This window comes from Mirounga leonina, unplaced genomic scaffold, assembly GCF_011800145.1.
Source record: "Mirounga leonina isolate KUSES-001 unplaced genomic scaffold, KU_Mleo_1.0 Mir_94, whole genome shotgun sequence".
Lineage (NCBI taxonomy): Eukaryota > Metazoa > Chordata > Mammalia > Carnivora > Phocidae > Mirounga > Mirounga leonina.
This window is the reverse complement of record NW_023270855.1, coordinates 44118298-44137132: the sequence shown is the minus strand read 5'-3', so window position 1 is coordinate 44137132 and position 18835 is coordinate 44118298. Positions and strand designations below refer to the sequence as shown.

The following is an 18835-nucleotide window of genomic DNA, read 5'->3' as shown; positions in this document are numbered from 1 at the left end:
TTTGCTGTTCTCTTGACATTCTCTGTATGTTTGCTCTTCTGTGCCTTTCTTTTCTTTTTTTTTTTTTTTAAAGATTTTATTTATTTATTTGACAGAGAGAGAATGAGAGACAGAGAGCACGAGAGGGAAGAGGGCAGAGGGAGAAGCAGACCCCCTGCCGAGCAGGGAGCCCGATGTGGGACTCGATCCCGGGACTCCAGGATCATGACCTGAGCTGAAGGCAGTCGCTTAACCAACTGAGCCACCCAGGCGCCCTGTGTTTAACTTCTTGAGAAACTGTTTTGCCAAGTGGCTACAGCATTTTACATTCCTACCAGCAGTGTGTGAGGCTGTCAGGATCCCACATCCTTGCCAACACTCATGATTATCTGACCTTTTGATTCTGACCATCCTAATGGGTGTGAAGTTGAATCTCAATGTGGTTTTGGTTTGCATTTCCTTGATGACTAATGATGTTGAACATCTTTTATGGGCTTATTTGCACGTCTTATTTGGAGAAATGTGTATTCAGATCCTTTACCCATTTTTTATTGAGTTTTTAAAATCTTTTTATTACTGAGTTTTAATAGATTTTTCTATGTTTTACCTATGAGTCTCCGATATATGATGTGCAAATATTTTCTCTCCTTCTGTGGACGGTCATTTTACTTTCCTGCAGTCTAATTTATCTATTTTTTTTCTTTTATTTCTTGTGTTTTTGGTGCTTTGTATAGGAAAACATTGCCAGGGGCACCTGGGTGGCTCAGTTGATTAAGCGACTTCTTTTGGCTCAGGAGTCCCACATGGGGCTCCCTGCTCTGCGGAGGGCCTGCTTCTCCCTCTGCCTCTGCCTGCGCTCCCCCTACTTGTGCTCTCTCTCTCTCTCTCTCTCTCTGTCAAATAAATAAATAAGATCTTAAAAAAAAAGAGAAAACATTGCCAGCCCAAGGCCACAAAGACTCATGCCCATATTTTCTTCTGAATGTTACAGTCTTAGCTCTTAAGTTGAGGTCTTTGGTCCATTTTGCGTGGGTTTTTATATAGTTGGAGGTAGGAGTCCAACTTCTTTCTTTTGCACGTGGATATGAAGTTTTCCCAGCACCATTTGTTGTAAAGAGATTGTCTTGGCAAATGTGTGGAAAATTAATTGACCCTAAATGTTAGGGTTTGTTTCTGGTCTCTCAATTTTTTTCCATTGCTCTAGTCAATTATCTTTTAAAGAGATTTAACTAATAAGAAAAAAATCTCATTTATCCCTGCAGTTGCTATTTCTGGTCCTCTTCATTTCTTTGTTTAGATCCAGATTTTCATCTGGTACCATTTTCCTGCTGCTTAAAGGCCTTCCTCAACTTTTTTTTATAGTGCAGATCTGCTGGTGATGAATCCTTTTAGCTTTTGTATGTCTGAATTCATCTTTATGTCACTTTTGGGTTTAAAGGATATTTTTATGGGGGCGCCTGAGTGGCGCAGTGGGTTAAGCATCTGACTCTTGGTTTCGGCTCAGGTCATGATCTCATGGGGCATGGGATCGAGCCCAACATCGGGCTCTGTGCTCAACATGGAGTCTGCTTGAGATCCTCTCTCTCTCCCCCTCTCCCTCTCCCCCTCCTCCCCCCCACTCATGCTTTCTCTCTCTCTCAAATAAATAAATAAATTTTTTTTAAATAAAGGATATTTTTATGGAGCTAGAGAATTCTAGGTGGATAGTTTTTTCTTTCATTTCTCTAAAGATGTAGTTCCATTGTTTTCCGTTAGAAATCTGATGTCCTCTCTATCTCTTTTTCTCTGTAGGTAACATGTCCTTTTTCTCTGGCTGCTTTTAAGTTTTCTCTCTATTATTGATTTTGAGAAATTTGATTATGATATCCCTTGGAGTCCTTTTTATGTTTCCTGTGCTTAGGGTTTGTTGAGATTTTAGGAGTTTGTAGCCTTTGTCAAATTCGGAATGTTTCTGGCCACTGTTCCTTCACTTTTTTTTTTTTTGCTGCACCCTTCCCCCCTCCCTTCTCCCTCAGGGAATTTGCTACCCCCTTTATTACCTCTTTGTTACATTTAACAAATTATCCTTTAAATTAAATCTTAACTAACTGAAGTTACCTCACAACTCCCTTATGTTCTTTTTATGCTTAAAATTCTTTCCCTCTCTGTTTCATTTTGGCCTTTGAGTGGCCAATTTTTATTATTATGCCTTTAAATCCACTAATCTTTTCTCTGCAGTGTGCAATCTCCTAATCCCATCCAGTGTATTTTTCATCTCTGATACTCTAGTTTTTGTCTCTAGCCGTTCAATTTTGGCCCTTTAAAAGATCTTCTTTTAATGTTTTGGACATATGGAATACAGTAACAATAACTTGTATCTCTTTTCCTTCTGATTCTAAGATTTGTATCAGATCTGGCTTGATTTCCATAGATTGACTATTTTCTTCATTATAGGTCCTCTTTTCCTGCCTTTTTGCATGCCTGGTAATCTTTGATTAGATGCCAGACATTGTGAATTCACTTCGTTGAGTCCTGGATATCTTTGTATTCCTTTAAATCTTCTTGAGCTTTGTCCCGGGATGCAGGTAGGTTATTTGGAGATAGTGATTTTTTCAGGGCAGAGCTCAGTCTAGGGTCAATTATTCTTCACTCCAGGGTAAAACCTTCTTGAGCAGAACCCTGTGGATTATGAGTTTTCCCCTTCTGGCTGGTGGGAATAGGCACTGTTTTTGGCCCTTGTGGATGACTTTTTCCCCTGGGCTTCATTAAGTCTCTTCACAGGCACATACGGATCTGAGCCCTGCTGAATACTCAAAGGAGCCCCTCTGCAGGTCTCCAGGCTTTCTTTCTCTGTGCAGCATTCTCTTCTCTGATCTAGGTGATAATGGTCTGGAGTAGTAGGAATGGAAAACAAAAAGAGAATGGATTTGTAAAACTATAAGCAAATAAAAAGACTTGGGAGCAGCCAGTGAGAAGAGAACTGGAGTGTGGAGTGGGGCTACTCATGGTGTGGTCCCTGACGGTGGTGGTCAGTGAGGAGAAAGGAAATTGAGACCATTGAGGAACGTTCACAACAATTGGAGTAGATTGTAGTTTGGATTGTATGTTTCGTAGATTGCAGCTTGGATTGTATGTTTCATTTTTCCACATTATTGTATTTTCCAAGAAAATAAGTCTGACAGATGGAAATGAAAAACAAAACAAAAACCTGGTCCTTTATCGCAGGTAAACTGAGAAGGAAGGAGTGACCTGGAGAGTTTGGGAGGATGGGAGGTGGGGGCGGATGAGATTTTTAGCTCACGTAGGTTTCTGCTGAGGAAACTGAAGGTCATTGACAGGATCCTGGCAACTGTGACTTACGCTAACACTTAATATGAGCCAGCACCACATTGGGCTCTCCGCTGGGACCCCCCAGTTTTGTCCTCTCCACAGCACCCTCTACCAAGGAACCCACAGGGTCAGGTGACCAGCCAACCTCTCGTTTCTGGGAAGTGGCGAAGCCCAGGACCTGACCCTGGTTGCTTTTCTATTTTCCACCTTCTGCCTTGTTCCTTGGCCCACTAAGGCTGCACCAGCCTGGGAAATCCAGCTTGATTGTTTCATTTGTATGGAACCAATTTGGTTGGTTTTTCTGTTGGTTTGTATTAGCGGTTCACTTTAAGAGTTAGCCTTTTCTGGAAGAAGCTGTTTGAAGAAGTAGATGAGGTAGAATTTGGTGCGATAAAGCAAATGGTGCATAGCTTGCCTTCATCACAAGTGGCCACCGGATACTTGAAATGCTCTTGTTCAAGTACTTGAACTGAATTGTAATCATTTAAAAAAAATTTTTTTTTAAGATTTTATTTATTGGAGAGAGCACAAGCAGGAGGAGCAGGAGAGGGAGAAGCAGGCTCCCTGCTGAGTAGGGAGCCCAATGCAATGCGGGGCTGGATCCCAGGACCCTGGGATCATGACCTGAGCCAAAGGCAGATGCTTAACTGACTGAGACACCCAGGCGCCCCACGTTTTTAAAATTTTAATTAACTTAGATTTACATATGAATAGCCACAGATGGCTGGTAACCAGTGGACAGCACTGATAGAAGTTACCCTCTTGGGCCAGTACAATAACAACAAAATCTATAAACAGTTGCTCATTTTTACTTCCTTTTTTTGGGAACTCCTCTTGTGGCTAGGAAAACCTTCCCTTTTTACTTTTCAGGGAGGTATTTTGGACACTGAAATTTGTGATGAAGTCTTAGAGCTCAGGGCCAATTACTTTTCCAGAATAGACAAGTCATTCCTATTTCTGGAGGGAAAGGAGAATGGTGAGTATGGCATGTTTATTTGTCAGGTTACTTGGCCGACCTCTCTTGGTGACATCTGTGATTGGGGTCACACTTTCCTTCATCGAGCTACACTGGCTTCATCCAGAGTTTTCTTTTCAACAGAAGGGGCCCCCAAAGGTGAATATAAAATATCTGTTCACTGTCAATGGGAAGTGGCCTTTTGATGAGTCTGTACATTTATTAGTCAGTATTTTCTAAACTTGTTGCAACTGGAAAAGAGGGAGCACCTTTGACTACTCTAAAGCTCTGGGAAAACTGTTTCTTTGGTATATTTTTGGTGTGCACATCACTAGGTGTTTCCTGGTGGGAGGAATTCCTCTGCCAGAAGCAGGAGGATCCTCAGACTGAATTATAAAGATGGGGCACCGACCTGTCTTCCCCCGCACAGTTGTGTTGGTCGCACATTGTTCAGGGATGGTCTAGATCTTCACACTTTTGTTTGACCAAGACAAATCTTGGCAAGGGGAAATGCTGGTTCAGAGACTGGCCTGAGGCATCACCTGTCTTAGTGTGGTCCCTGGACCAGCCCCTTGAGCATCACCTGGGGAGGGGAGGGTCTCAGGCCCCTCCCAGACCTTCTAGATCACAGTTGTGGTGGGGGGATGGGGCTCAGCAGTCTGTGCTTAACAAACCCACCAGGTGCTTCTGAAGAGCGGGGAAGAGGTTTGATGGGCAAGGCCAGGAAATCCATCTCCTCCCCCCACCCCTGGACTGAGAGCTACTCCTTGGGGGACAAAGGGTATCTCACGGTGGGAAGAGTGCTGAGTTCATGCCAGAGAGCTGAGTTCAAATCCCAACCCTTAGCCACTGTGGGCAAGTGTGCCTGACGGATTTAGCTTTTGCGTAACGGTAGGTGGGCGTTAAAGTGCCTCAGGTGCGAGGGTTACAGGGTTAGCGAGTGACGGGACCCAAGCCAGCCTCCTCCTCCTCCGCGAGCCGGCCTGGCTCTCAGTGGGTTGTGCAGCTCCAAGCTGTCCTGGTCCGGGCTGTGGTTGGTGCCACCTAGTGGTGGTTGGCTGCTCTAGCGTGTGTGTCAGTGAGGACCGTTCCTGGTTCTGGATCCTGCCACCTGCATGGACGGTGGCAAGTGATTCCAGGAATTTCCAGGTTAGTTGGTGTCTGTGTCATTGGCCAGATCTGGAGTGATTCAGCCTCAAGAGTACTTGCCCTCTGCCTTCCTGCTTTTGAGGACGAGAAGCCTCCGGGTGCCTGGCTGGTTTGGTCAGTAGAATGTGTAGCTCTTGAACTCGGGGTCGTGAGTTCAAGCCCCACGCTGGGTGTAGGGATTGCTTAAATAAATACACATTAAAAAATGAAAATTCCTTTCTCCGTTCCCTGGTAGGAAGAGAATAAGTGGATTCCACGTGTAGGTGTGCGCTCCCAGGCATTTAATCGTGCGGGTGGTCTCGTGGCACGGTGGGACAAGCATGCGCTTCAGGGTCAGACAAACCTGGGTTCCCGTCCTGCCCACTTACTACTCTGAGCCTCAGAATGTACAAAGCGGAGGTGACGTTCATCCCATCAGTATCATGTTTTTGGGAAGAGAAAAGGAAACCCAGAAAGTGGGAGCAGTCCTGGGGCGTCCTTTCCAGCGATTCCCAAGGATAATTAATTCTGCTTAATACTTAATTAATAATACTGCTCCGTGATATTGACACATGACGAGTTTTATTTCTACCTTATTCTTTGGTGAACGGTTTCCACACTTGCTGAAACCAAAAACCTACAGCGAGTGACAGGGAGGGATCTGTGCACTTGCCTGTAAAGGGCGTGGGGTGGGACAAAGCCAGAAAGGAGGGCTGATGGTGCGGTAACGTGTGGTAATGTGTGGCAACATGAAACGTTTTTAGACTTGTTAATATATGGAAGTTGTAAACACGGTACTTGAAACCTAAAAGGCAAGCAAGAGATGTTAGGGTTTTATTTTTTTCTCCTACTGATAAAATACAAACTAATTTGGTGTGGGATCTAGTTTCTCAACTTAGTTGGTCTTTTAAAACTGAGGTAAAAGGTGGAGTTTGAGTCCTTCAGAGCACACTTAGGGCCCCACTCTTTCCCTATGGGGGTGTCCTTTATTATTATATTATTATTATTATTATTATTATTATTATTATTATTATTATTATTATTATTATTATTATTTTGGAATAGAAGAAAAGCTTATGCAACCTTTAAGCCCTTCCCTTGGCCTTCGGGGTCTGGACAGGGGACTTCTCAGCTCTGGGGACTGGCAGCAACAGGATTTGTCTAGCCAGCTGGGAAGTTTTTTAGAGGATGATTAAAGTAAGTCCTACCTGCACATTAGTAAAAGTTTGGGGAAGTGTAGGAAAGAATCAAGGAGCACACAATTAGCAAACAAGGTCCCCCTCTCCACAATCATGCAGATACCAGATATGTCCACCAGAGGCACTATCACTCTTGGGCAGATTTTTTTTTTCCAGTCTTTTTTTTTCTTTGAATTTCTTCTTTACATAGTTGAGATACACAGTTTTTAGATCTTGCTTTATTACTCTTCATATTATTACATAAGGGTTTTCTTTTAAAAATTAAAGTATTGGGGGCACTTGGCTGGCTCAGTCGGTAGAGCATATGACTCTTAATCTCAGGGTGGAGAATTCAAGCCCCACGTTGGGCATGGAGCCTACTTTAAAAAAAAAAACAAAAACAAAAAACTAAGGGCACCCAGGTGGCTCAGTCAGTTGAGCCTCTGACTCTTGGTTTCCATTTGGATCTTGGTCTTCGGGGTCGTGGGATCGAGCCCCGCGGAGAGCCCCATGTGGGGCTCTATGCTCAGTGCAGAGTCTTCTTGAGATTCTTTCCCTTCCTCCCTCTCCCTTCCCCTCTGCTCCTCCCTGCCCTCATGCACGCCCTCTCTCTCAGAATAAATCAATGAATACAAATCTTTAAAAAAACAAAAGCATTGTTTTTCAAATGATTAAATCTCTAATTCTAGAAAAATTTAATGTAAGTGTATGAAAGCAAAAAGTGAAATTCTAATACCATTGTACAGGTGTCCCTAATAGTAGAAAAAATGTCAAATATCGAAATGTATGAAGTAGTAAGAGGAATTCCCTTTAATACAACCCACCAGTGCTACACAATACTAGATAAGTTTAAATAACACTATCGGCAGTGCAGTTTCCTGGTAAAATACCATCTACCAGTGCCAAGCACTGTCGGTTTCAGCATGCAGCATTCTAGGGTTTTCTCTCCTTTGTATATCAGTGTGTATGTGTGTATGTGCGTAAGTTACTGAAATGGAATTGTACAGTTGTCCAGCTTGCATTTTTCATTGGCTCACGTATTTTGAGTAACCTTCTATAGTATAAGCATTCGCCAGTCCCAGTAAAACACCTGTTTGAACGGTACTTTAAATGGCCACGTAATATTTCATCATTTAGACGCTCTCTGTTTTCTGTAATCATTTCTCCTAAGGCTTCCGGTGTGGACCTAAGAAAATATTTATTCACATTTCTGATTCTTTCCTTAAGCTAAGTCCCAGAAAGCCTCACCGAGTCAGCGATAAACATTTTTAAAGTTTCCCCTCCGGGGAGAGTTTATCATTTTACACTCTCATCAGTAGCTTGCAGAAATATGCCAGGATGGCAGCCATAAATGAACGTGATCCTTTAAAAAATCTTTGTTGATGTTACAAGTGAAAAAGCTCTTGTTTGTGTTTCTTAGAACACTAGAACACTCAGGGCTCAGGCGTGTTTAATAATCCTCCTCTATGATTTCTGGAACAGAGGTAATATACTCTCTATTAAGACAGAAAGTTAATTCCCAGCTCAGATTCCTTAGAACTTCCCAGACCCCATTCCTGGAACCAGAGCTCGGTGTTCTCTGCCTTGGCTCAGGAGCCTTATCTCTGTCTAGGAAGTCCTATGCTGTTTCCAGACGGCCCCCTCGCTCTCTCCAGTGGCCACTGCGGGACCTGCAGCCTCGCCTCCTTTCCTCTCGGAACTGGGAGCAGCAAAACAGGCCAGCCCCACTCCCAGGCTGGACTTGGGTTTTCCTTGTGGTCAGACAGTGTGGGCATCGTTTTCCTTCGTGGTGGGCTATTTGTGTCCTTCCTGTCGCCGTGGCTGCCCAGGGAGGGACTGGAGGCTCCCACCCAGGTTCCTGATGGGGACAAAAAGTGGAGAGAGGCTGTTCTAGTTAGTTCTCATTTTCCTTTGTGAGTCCTCTTGAATATTTTTATAGAGGGGAAAGTTCCAACTAAGTGAGAGAATTATAAATGAACTTCCATGGCTGTAAAGGTGGGTTCTGTTAGTGAACCCTGAAATCATTTAGTTATAAGTGCTCCTTCTTGTTACCCTAGTTTCTCAGAGTCAGAAAATGCTTACAAAGGTTCTAGAACCTTCCAGAAGTGAGTGTAACTAACTTTGAGGGAAGGACCTGAGAGAAGGTTTGGAGAGCTAAAGACTTGCACTGCAGCCTTCTAGCATATGCCCCATCGCTCTTTCCACACTCCCTCACCCTGTTATAATTTGTTTCAGGCTATGGAAATAATATATAGTCATTGCAGGAAGAAAAAAAACTAAAAATCACCCATTTTCTATACTCAGAGATAATGACTATTAACACTTGGTATACATTTGGTGTGTATGAACATACACATAATTTTGTATTCATATAGGTGTGTGAGCATGTTTTTCTGTGTCTGTTACACACACACAAACATGCTTTTATACCACCTTTTAAAGTATTTTAAATATCTCTCTGTGTCATCAAGTCTGTTTTTGAAAACAATCTTTTTTTTAATGGCCTTATTATAGTATAAATGCTATCATTTACTTAATAGGAATTAGATATTTGCTTAATGCTCATTTTAAAGCTATTTTATTTTTTAATTTTTTAAATGTTTTTTAAAGATTTTATTTAGAGAGGGTGTGCACACACAAGCAGAGGGAGGGGCAGAGGGAGAGGGAAAGAGAATCTCAAGCAGACCCCCCGTTGAGTGTGGAGCCTGATGTGGGGCTCGATCTCATGACCCTGAGATCGTGACCTGAGCCGAATTCAAGAGTCTGATGCTTAACCAACTGAGCCACCCAGGTGCCCCTCAGCTGTGTTAAATAATGTTGAGATGAAGATCCTTTAAACAAGTCCAACTCTGATTATTTCCTTAGGATAAATTCTTGCAGTAGAATTTTTGAGTCAAAATAATCTGAATTTTCTAAATCCCATTGATACTTGATACCAAATTTTCTCTTAGAAGCTTGTTCCAATTTCTACAATCCCTCACAGAGTGAAGAGTGTCTTTGATGTGATTACTAACACTCAGTGGTATTTTTAACCTTTGCCAGTCTGACAGAGGATGGTATATTACTTTAATTTGCAATTTTTTTAATCACGAGAGAAGTTAAAATTTTTCTGTTTGTTGCTCATTCATACTTTATCATTTGTTTTGTTTTCCCCATTCTTTGCCTATTTTTCTTTTTCTTTTTTTAAAGATTTTATTTATTTATTTGAGAGAGAGAGAATGAGAAAGAGCACATGAGAGGGGGGAGGGTCAGAGGGAGAAGCAGACTCCCCGCCGAGCAGGGAGCCCGATGCGGGACTCGATCCCGGGACTCCAGGATCATGACCTGAGCCGAAGGCTGAGCCACCCAGGCTCTGAGCCACCCAGGCGCCCCTTTTTCTTTTTTTTAAGATTTTATTTATTTATTTGAAAGAGAGAGTGAGCACGAGCAGGGGGAAGGAGGGGCAGAAGGAGAGGGACAAGCGGACTACCCACTGAGCAGGGAGCTGGACATGGGGCTCGATGCGGGGCTCAGTCCCAGGACCCTGGGATCATGACCTGAGCCGGAGATAGATGCTTAACTGACTGATCCCCCCAGGCGCCCCTCTTTGCCTATTTTTCTGTATCAGACTGCTAATTGAGTTATTTGCATATTGGGGTAGGTTAAGTTGTTTTTTGTCCTGTAGTGCAGATGTTTTCTCTGGTTTGGCATTTGCCTTTGGTTTATAGTATTTCACCTATAGAATGAGTGTGTGTTTTGTGTATAGTTTCAAACTACAGCAAAGTACAGTAGGAAATAACCCTTGTTTACCTGCCACCCAGAATGCACGGACATTTATATGTTGTCCTTTTGACGTATTTCTGCTAAAGGAAGTAGAATATTACAGATGAATTGGAATCGTCCTGGTTCCCCTTCCCATATTCCATTTCCCCCTACCCCAGGACAGCTGCTGTCATGGATTGAGCGTATGGATCCTTCCAGTCCCAGCTTTTCTTGTGTTATCACGTATACAAGTATCATAAACAATATACAGTACTAGTTTGTGTGTGCATATGTGTTCATTCATGCCTTAACTTATGTAGATACTACACATAACTCATATATATCATGGAGCAGTTTTCCTTATTTGCACAGCAGTGTGTTCAGTTCAATTCATAATGATATATACAAATCTAGTTCATGCATTTTGACTGCTGTGTAGTATCGCATCCATTGACTATGACTCCATATTCTTCTTCAATGTATTTATCAACTTTTTCTATATTGAAGAACACTGAAGATGCTTCTGGGTATCCAGGTTTTCTTTGCAATGCTCCGTGAACACCTGTACATGCTTCTCCTTCTGCACGTTAGGAGATCCTCTCTCAAAGGGCATCCGTAGGAGTACGTGGTGGGTCATGTGGATTTTCAGCTCTCTGGGCTCTTGCCAAATTCTTCCCAGGGTGCTCATATGCCAACCGACACTCCTACCAGCAGCGGGAAAGACTTCCTCTTTCTTGTCCCACACCTTCACCAAGACACGGTACTGTCAGGCTTAGTGATCTTAGCCCAGCCAGGAACGAGATAGCATCTCCTTGTGGTTTTAATTTGCATGTCCTGATTCCTGGTGTGGTTGAACATCTTTTAAAGTGGTTACTGCCTAGAGTTTAACAGATTTTCTCTTTGCATTCTCAGCTTCTTACCCTTTGCTCACTTTATCTTTGTCGGATGGGTGGTTGGTGTTCTTTATGTTTTGGATGCTACTGCCTTGTTATATGTATCGTAGCCATCTTCTGGTCCCTGGTCAGCCTTTCCCTTTATTTCTTCAGTTAGACCACTGGCGAGCCTTCCTCCTAGGAGACGGAGGTGAGGTCACGTTCTATCCTCAAGGAGTGCAGTATATATTCAGAGTATTAAAAAGTTCTAAAGGAACCGATCAGAGGGTTGGGGAGACACAGAGACAGCCGTGGGTCTTGCAGCAACAAGCAGGACACCAAGAAGGGTCTGGGCCGGCCAGGAGAAGGGCGGGGCCTTCCTGGGGAGGGGGTGCAGGGGCAGGACCGTGGACGGTCAGCCCTAGAGCCATCGTCCTTCCGCGCCTCTGCCTGCTCCTTCTCCTTGTTCTCTCCATACGGCCTCCAGTCTGCTGGCCCCTGACCCGCTCTTTCTCTCTCCCTGCTCAGAGCAGCTTGGCTTTTCAACAGCTTTGTCTTTTGAACTTTGTATATATTGTTTTAGGTTGAGCAGAAGTTTGGATTTTTGATTTCCTATTGACCAGTCTTTACCTTTACAAAGTGTGCCTTTTATATCTCACCAGAGAAATCCTTTGCCATGCCCAAGTCAAAGACACCTGCTCGCATTTTCTTAGGATAACTTTTGTTTTTCACAGAGGTCTTTAATCCGTCTGGAGCTTTTTGCTTTTGTAGTTAAACTTCTTTCCCTTTTTTGGTGGCTTTTCCTCTGTCTCGATACTTTCCAGGCCCTCTCTAAGCTCCAGCAGGTCTGTGTCACCAGGCTTTTCTCTGTCGCCTTGTGCTCTTTGGCTGCTCTGGGCAGGGGGGGGGGTCCCAGGCGAGGCACTCCGTGTTTATCAAGGGGGTTTCTCTGTCTCGAGCACTGGTAGCGTTTGCGACATTGGTGAGTTTGGTTTCATGTCATGGACGCTGGCTCCAAGGGTCTAGTGATTCCACTAGAGTTCAGAATTCATTCAGTTTTGGAAACTTCCACGGTCCATTGTGTATGTGTTGTGCCTGGTGCTAGAAGTGTTCTCACATCTGGGAATGCTGTGGGGTCATGGACCCAGGGTCTCCTACAAAGATGCTCCTGCTTAACCTTGAACATGCGACCCTCTGTATTTTTTCATAAGGGATCAAGGGCATTGATAAAGTATGCTGTTCTTGTCAGTGTCCTAGCTTTATGGAAACTGAAGTTACACCTAAGCAGCCGGGGTGCTTTGAATTTTTCCCCACCCTTCCTCACCCCATTTAGATCAGGAGAAAACAAGAAAAATCATTATCCGTCCAACAATGTGTAGTTTCTATATAGTCGAGATGAAAAGAGACACGAAAATAAGAAAAATAAAGTTGACCAATTTATAGGACTTTCCTGATAGACTGTCACCAGTGTCCCCTGGAGAACAGGTCAAAGGTAACATCCCAAACACCTGTGGGAAACAGCTTCACAACAGACTGTTGCCCTGAACGCCCCCCCTCCCCCCCGAGGGTGCCTCTGCCATCCCCTCACCAGATGTCTCGCTGGCTTCTTTCTCAGCGGAGAGGAAGCGGGAGAAGTGGGCGTAGGATGATTCCCAAGGCCGCGCTGGTGTCCCCGGCTACACAGCACCCACCAGGGGCCTGGCCTCCTGGCCTCTGCCTGCCCATTGCCAGGCGCCACCAATCACACACCCCTAGTGACAGTTGGCATTTTTAGCATGCTTGTTTCTGTTTACACACACTTTGCCTGCCTTTTCTCCTTTTATCACTGCCTACAGCATCTTCTCTTCACCCTGCCTTTGTGTTTTTTCCTTAGGCCGGAAACTGAGAGGAAAAGCCTTTTATTTTGTCAACGGCAAAGTGTTTTGTGAGGAAGACTTCCTGGTGAGTTTGTTACCCAAACCTCCCCTGCCCACAGTCCTGACCAGAGTCAGGGGCAGGGGCCTGTGGGGCCGAAGAGTGTGGCTTCTCTCCGTGATCCCCGGCGCCGGCAGGGAGCTGAGTGCGGCCAGAGAAGGGGGTCCGCACTTTCCTTCTGTAGATGCACCAGGTGGCCCTTGTTCCCGAAGCAAATGACAAACTGCAGAGCTTCGTGCTTGGAAAGGACTTGAGGGCCACTTGGCCTGTCCTCTTGTGTTCTGCCCGTTTCTGCCTACCCCACCTCCCTCTTAAACCTCGGGACTGGGGTTCAGGCCTTCGTTCCTTCCAATCCCGGCTGCTCTCCGTGGGCATCCAGCCTGTGTCGTGCTTCCAGAGTCCGTCTGCGTACCAGTGACTCCCAGGCCTGAGCTCCGGCCCTGTCAGCACCCCTCAGGCCAGCTGCTGACATCTCCCTGGCCATTGGACGGTGCCCTGGGCTGGCCCCCAGCCCGTCACAGGCCGCTTGTCTGAAGCAGAAGCCTCCCATTACCTGAGAACTATGGACCCCTCCTCCTTCCCACCTCTCCCAGAATGTGGCTGAGCATTGATCCTTGCGCCACCACGGCCTCCCTGGGCCAGCTTAGCTGCCACGCTACCTGTGTGTCCACCCAGCTCACCCAGGCCCCACGTGTCTAGGGTTCAGAGCATGCGCAGAAGCCGTGTTCCGGACCTGCCTCGCGCCTCTCCCGCTCGGCCGCTTGCTTGCGCCCCTGCACAGCCTCACGCCTTTGGGCCTCAGCCTGTGCCATTTCCCCTGGCTGGGGTGTCTTCACCCTTTCTTCGCCCGGATACCCGACGGCCTTGTCCCCCTCCCCGGCAGTGAGCGCCCCTCCTCTGGGGGGCCGCCACACCTGGGCTTCCCCGGCCGAGCAGGAAGCAGACGGCAGGGTGGCACCCACAAACCTTTCTCCCTCACCCGACTGTAAGCGCCTGGGGAGGAGAGAACATGCTTCTTCGCCGTGACCTCGTCAGACCCTAACCCCGTGCCCAGCATGGAGTGGCGCCCCGTAAATGGTAGATGACCTGCGCCTGCGTCGCCGGGGGACCCGGAGATGGCTTGAGGTTGATGCACTGTGACCCAGGCTGGCCAGTACCAGACAAGCAGACCCAAACTGGGGGAAGCAAAAAGGAAAGGCATTCAGCAGGGGCCTCGGGGTCGTTTTGTCTTCAGTTTGGGGCCCTGCCTCGGCAGCATTAGCTCGCTTCTCGAAGGCACTGCCTGGTGGCCACAGGGCCGCAGCGCCCCGGGGCTCGCATCGTCTCGCCTTCAATGCCCATGAGCCACAGAGCCTGTCCTGCCCCTCCGGTCTCATTGGCTCTGTTGGGTCACATGCCCACCTGTGGGCAAAATCATTGGTGCTGGAGGAACGTGGGGCTCTGATTGGCCAGGTCTGAGTCCGTGCCCCGCCTTGGCTGCCCGCAGGCGGTCGGCCGCACAGGCTCATGGGAGGTTGAGGTGGGGGTGCGGCTGGCTCACCCTGAAAATAGAGAACTGTCGCCCTTGAGGTTGCAGGAAGTTCCCTTTTTCTTTTTTCCCAACCTTCCTTTCCATTACATGTCCCCCCCCCCATAATGTGTGTTTGTAATATCTAAACTTCTAGTATCTTCCAGCCTCTGGTATCTTTTCTGTGTGCTTTCCTGAAAAGTGTTTCCCGTTTCTCTCAAGACTCCAGCTGTGCCTGTGTGTGCGCGCGTGTGCGTGTGTGTTTCGGTAAGATAGAGAATATTTACCAAGTTTCTTTGAAACTAAAGCCATTGGCTTTTTTTTTTAAGATTTTATTTCTTTATTTGAGAGAGAGAGAAAGCCCAAGAGGGGGGAGCGGGAGAGAGAGAAGCAGACTCCCTGCCGAGCAGGGAGCCCGATGCGGGACTCGATCCCGGGACTCCAGGATCATGACCTGAGCCGAAGGCAGTCGCTTAACCAACTGAGCCACCCAGGCGCCCTAAAGCCATTGGCTTTTTAGCCAGAACCAGACTTGAATTTGAATCCTGTCCTTACCCCTTACAGGCTGTGTGACCTTGTGAAAGTCATTTAATCCTCTCTGAGTTTCCCTTGTTTTCATCTGAGAAATGGTATGATATATACCTTGTTTTAAGAATTGTTTTAAGGAGGGGCGCCTGGGTGGCTTAGTTGGTTAAGCATCTGCCTTTGGCTCAGGTCGTGATCCTAGGGTCTTGGGATTGAGCCCTTCCATCGGGTTCCTTGCTCAGCGGGAGTCTGCTTGTCCCTCTCCCTCTGCTCCTCCCCCTACTCGTGCTCCCTCCCTCTCTCTCTCTCTCTCTCAAAAAATAAAATAAAATAAAATCTTAAAAAAAAAAAAAAAGAATTGTTTTAAGTAATACAGCCTGCATCAGACTCCCCTGATGGGCTTGTGAAGACATAACGTGTTACCAGGTCCCCTCCCAGAGTTTCTAATTCAGTAGGTCTGGGGTGGAGCCCAAGAATTTGCATTTCTTACAAGTTCCCAGGTGATGTCAGGGAACTCCTCTTTGAGAACCACTGGCTTAGAGAATAAAGCCTGTCTATGTACAGCCTCTTACACAGAGCCTGGCATGTTGTGGATGCCCAGATGCAGCTGTTGTTAGGGTGAGTGGTATTGGTATTTGTAATGGCTTTGTGGCAGAAGGTATGCCATGATTCATCACACAACTGTTTTTGTCCTCTGGGAAACGACAGATTCCTGTATAGAGTGACACATCTTTCTGAGAAGTTCCTTGTCATCCTCGTGACTTGTGGGCAAGTGGATGCTGGGTCATCTGTCCTGCCTGGCTTTAAATTTCTTTTCTGCTTCTTCTGCAGTACTCTGGGTTCCAGCAGTCTGCTGACAGGTGTTTTCTTTGTGGACATCTGATCATGGACATGGTGAGTAGGGTCAGTGGAACAAGATGATGGCACGGTGGGAGGGGGAGGCATTCACAGAAAAAAGAAACTAACAGTTGAAAACTGTGTTTCCTACCTTGATTTATGGTTGCATCTGGTTTTGTTAAGAGAAGACCTGTGTAAGTCCGCTGCTTGCTCTACAAGAAGCCACGTTGTTGGCGTTTACTGGTATTAGCATCCTTAATCATGTAGTCCACCACAGTGTTGTGTTTCTGATGATGCTCTTTTCTGTGGGCTGTTTGGATCACACCAGCCTCCCTCTGATTTTCTGTGATCCTTGTGGTGTCCCGGGTGAGATGCCAAATGCCAAACTTCATCTCCCTTGGAGTTGGGTACAGAAAGTTGGATAAACACAGTTGTTTGTGCCTCATGTTCTGCCTGGCTCTATCTGTTCCTAAAATGAGTTTTGGGGGCCTGTCATTAGTTCTGAGACAGCAGAACAAGAAGCAAGTTTTATACATTCTGTTCTTCACTCAGCCACTGGCTCTCTGAGCTTGTCTTGGGCCTCAGTATCTTTATCTCTTCAGTGGGGACAGTTTTTCTTTCCTGGCCTCCTTATAGGGTAAGGTTGCGAGGTTAACAAATGCAGAATACTTAGTCTGTCTCAGGGATCAGACTGTTCACCATTGGAGATCAGGCCTTAAGAATTTCTTTAATATGCTGGTTAAAGAAAATTATTATACAATATTCTTTTAGTCGGAAAGAGGTAAATCCCTCTCTAAGCTGACCCATTAATTCCATTCTGGAGAAGGGAATTGCTAATCATTGCTATATTTTTTTCTTTTACCTCTCTTATTGAGAAACAACTCCTAGAGTAAAGGCTATACATCTTAAGCGTACAGGTGAATAAAGTTTTGCATATGCACATACCCGTGTAACCCCACCCAGGTCAAAGTGTGGATGTTTCCCACATCCCACACCCCAGGAACTTCCTTCTTGTCTTCCTCCCAGTCCAGAAACCCTCCTCCAAAGGTACCCTCTATTCTGAGCTCTGTTGCCCCAGATTTGTTTTGCTGGTCCTGGAACTTCATATAAATGGAATTACACAGTACAGAGTCCTTTGGGTCTGCCTTTTCTCACTTAGAAAATGTTTGTTGTTGTTGTTGTTGGTTAAATATTTTATATATTTGGTAGAGAGAGAAAGAGAGAGGGCAAACACAAGCAGGGGGAGTGGCAGAGGAAGAGGGAGAAGCAGGCTCCCCGCTGAGCAGGGAGCCCGATGCGGGCACTCTATCCCAGGACCCTGGGATCATGACCTGAGCTGAAGGCAGACGCCCAACGACTGAGCCACCCAGGCGCCTGACATAAGTTTTCATTTATCTAGGGTAAATGCCTAGGAGTGGAATTATAGAGGCATATGGTAAATTATGCTTACTTTTTTTTTAAGATTTTTATTTATTTATTTGAGAGAGAGTGAGAGTGAGGGAGATCACAGAGGGAGAGGGAGAAGCAGACTCGCCACTGAGCAGGGAGCCCGATGTGGGGCTCAATCCCAGAACCCTGAGATTATGACCTGAGCCGAAGGCAGCCACTTAAACGCCTGAGCCACCCAGGCACCCCTTATGTTTACTCTTATAAGAAACTGTCAAACTTGTCCAGAGAGTCTATGTCATTTTGCATTTCCACCAGTAAGAGTTCCAGTTGCTCTATATCCTTACCCAGCACTTGGTATTGTCAGTTTTTATTTGTTTTAAGTTTAGCCATGCTAATAGATGTGTAGTAATATGTCATTGTGATTTTAATTTATATTTCCAAAATGGCTAATGATGCTGAGCATCATTATGAGTATTTTTGTAATGAGCATTTTCATGTTCTAGTTATCCATATGTATTTTTTTAAGTTTATTTATTTAAGTAATCTCTACATCCAACGTGGGGCTTGAACTCACAACCCTGAGACCAAGAGTCACATGCTCTTCCAACTGAGCCAGCCAGGTACCTGTTATCCATATATTGTCTTTGAAGTATCTGTTAAAATCTTTTCCTATTTTTTTATTGAGTTGCTTATTACTTATTAAGTTTTTTTTTTTTTAAAGATTTTATTTATTTATCTGACAGAGAGAGAGTGAGCGACAGCAGGAACACAAGCAGGGGGAGTGGGAGAGGGAGAAGCAGGCTTCCCGCTGCGCAGGGAGCCCGATGTGGGGCTCGATCCCAGGACCCTGGGATCATGACCTGAGCCAAAGGCAGATGCTTAACAACTGAGCCACCCAGGTGCCCCTACTTATTAAGTTTTAAGAATTCTTTTTTTTTTTTTAAGATTTTATTTATTTATTTGAGAGAGAGAGAATGAGAGACAGAGAGCATGAGAGGGAGGAGGGTCAGAGGGAGAAGCAGACTCCCTGCCGAGCAGGGAGTCCGATGTGGGACTCAATCCAGGGACTCCAGGATCATGACCTGAGCCGAAGGCAGTCGCTTAACCAACTGAGCCACCCAGGTGCCCCAAGAGTTCTTTTTTATATTCTGAATATAAGTCCTTTTCTGAAAATGTTTACAAATATTTTTCCCACTCTGTAGCTTTTCTTTTTTTTTTTTTTGTAAATTTATTTATTTTTTATTTTTTAAAGATTTATTTATTTGACAGAGAGAGAGACAGCGGGAGAGGGAACACAAGCAAGGGGAGTGGCAGAGGAAGAGGGAGAAGCAGGCTCCCCCCTGAGCAGGAAGCCCGATGCGGGGCTCGATCCCAGGACCCTAGGATCATGACCTGAGCCGAAGGCAGACGCTTAACTGACTGAACCACCCAGGGGCCCCTTTGTTGTTGTTTTTGGGGGGCGGCAGGGGCAGTGGGAGAGGGAGAGAGAGAATCTTAAGCA

The 18835-nt window shown here is 45.6% G+C and overlaps 1 protein-coding gene across 1 annotated transcript in view; it reads left to right on the top strand.

Moving 5' to 3' along the window:
- The window catches only part of LIMD1 (LIM domains containing 1), a 69566-nt gene that overhangs the window by 42459 nt on the left and 8272 nt on the right, over positions 1-18835 (top strand). The window contains exons 3-4 of the mRNA XM_034998398.1: positions 13036-13103; positions 15940-16002. Coding sequence (XP_034854289.1) covers positions 13036-13103; positions 15940-16002 — 131 coding nt within the window. The remainder of the gene's footprint in view (positions 1-13035; positions 13104-15939; positions 16003-18835) is intronic.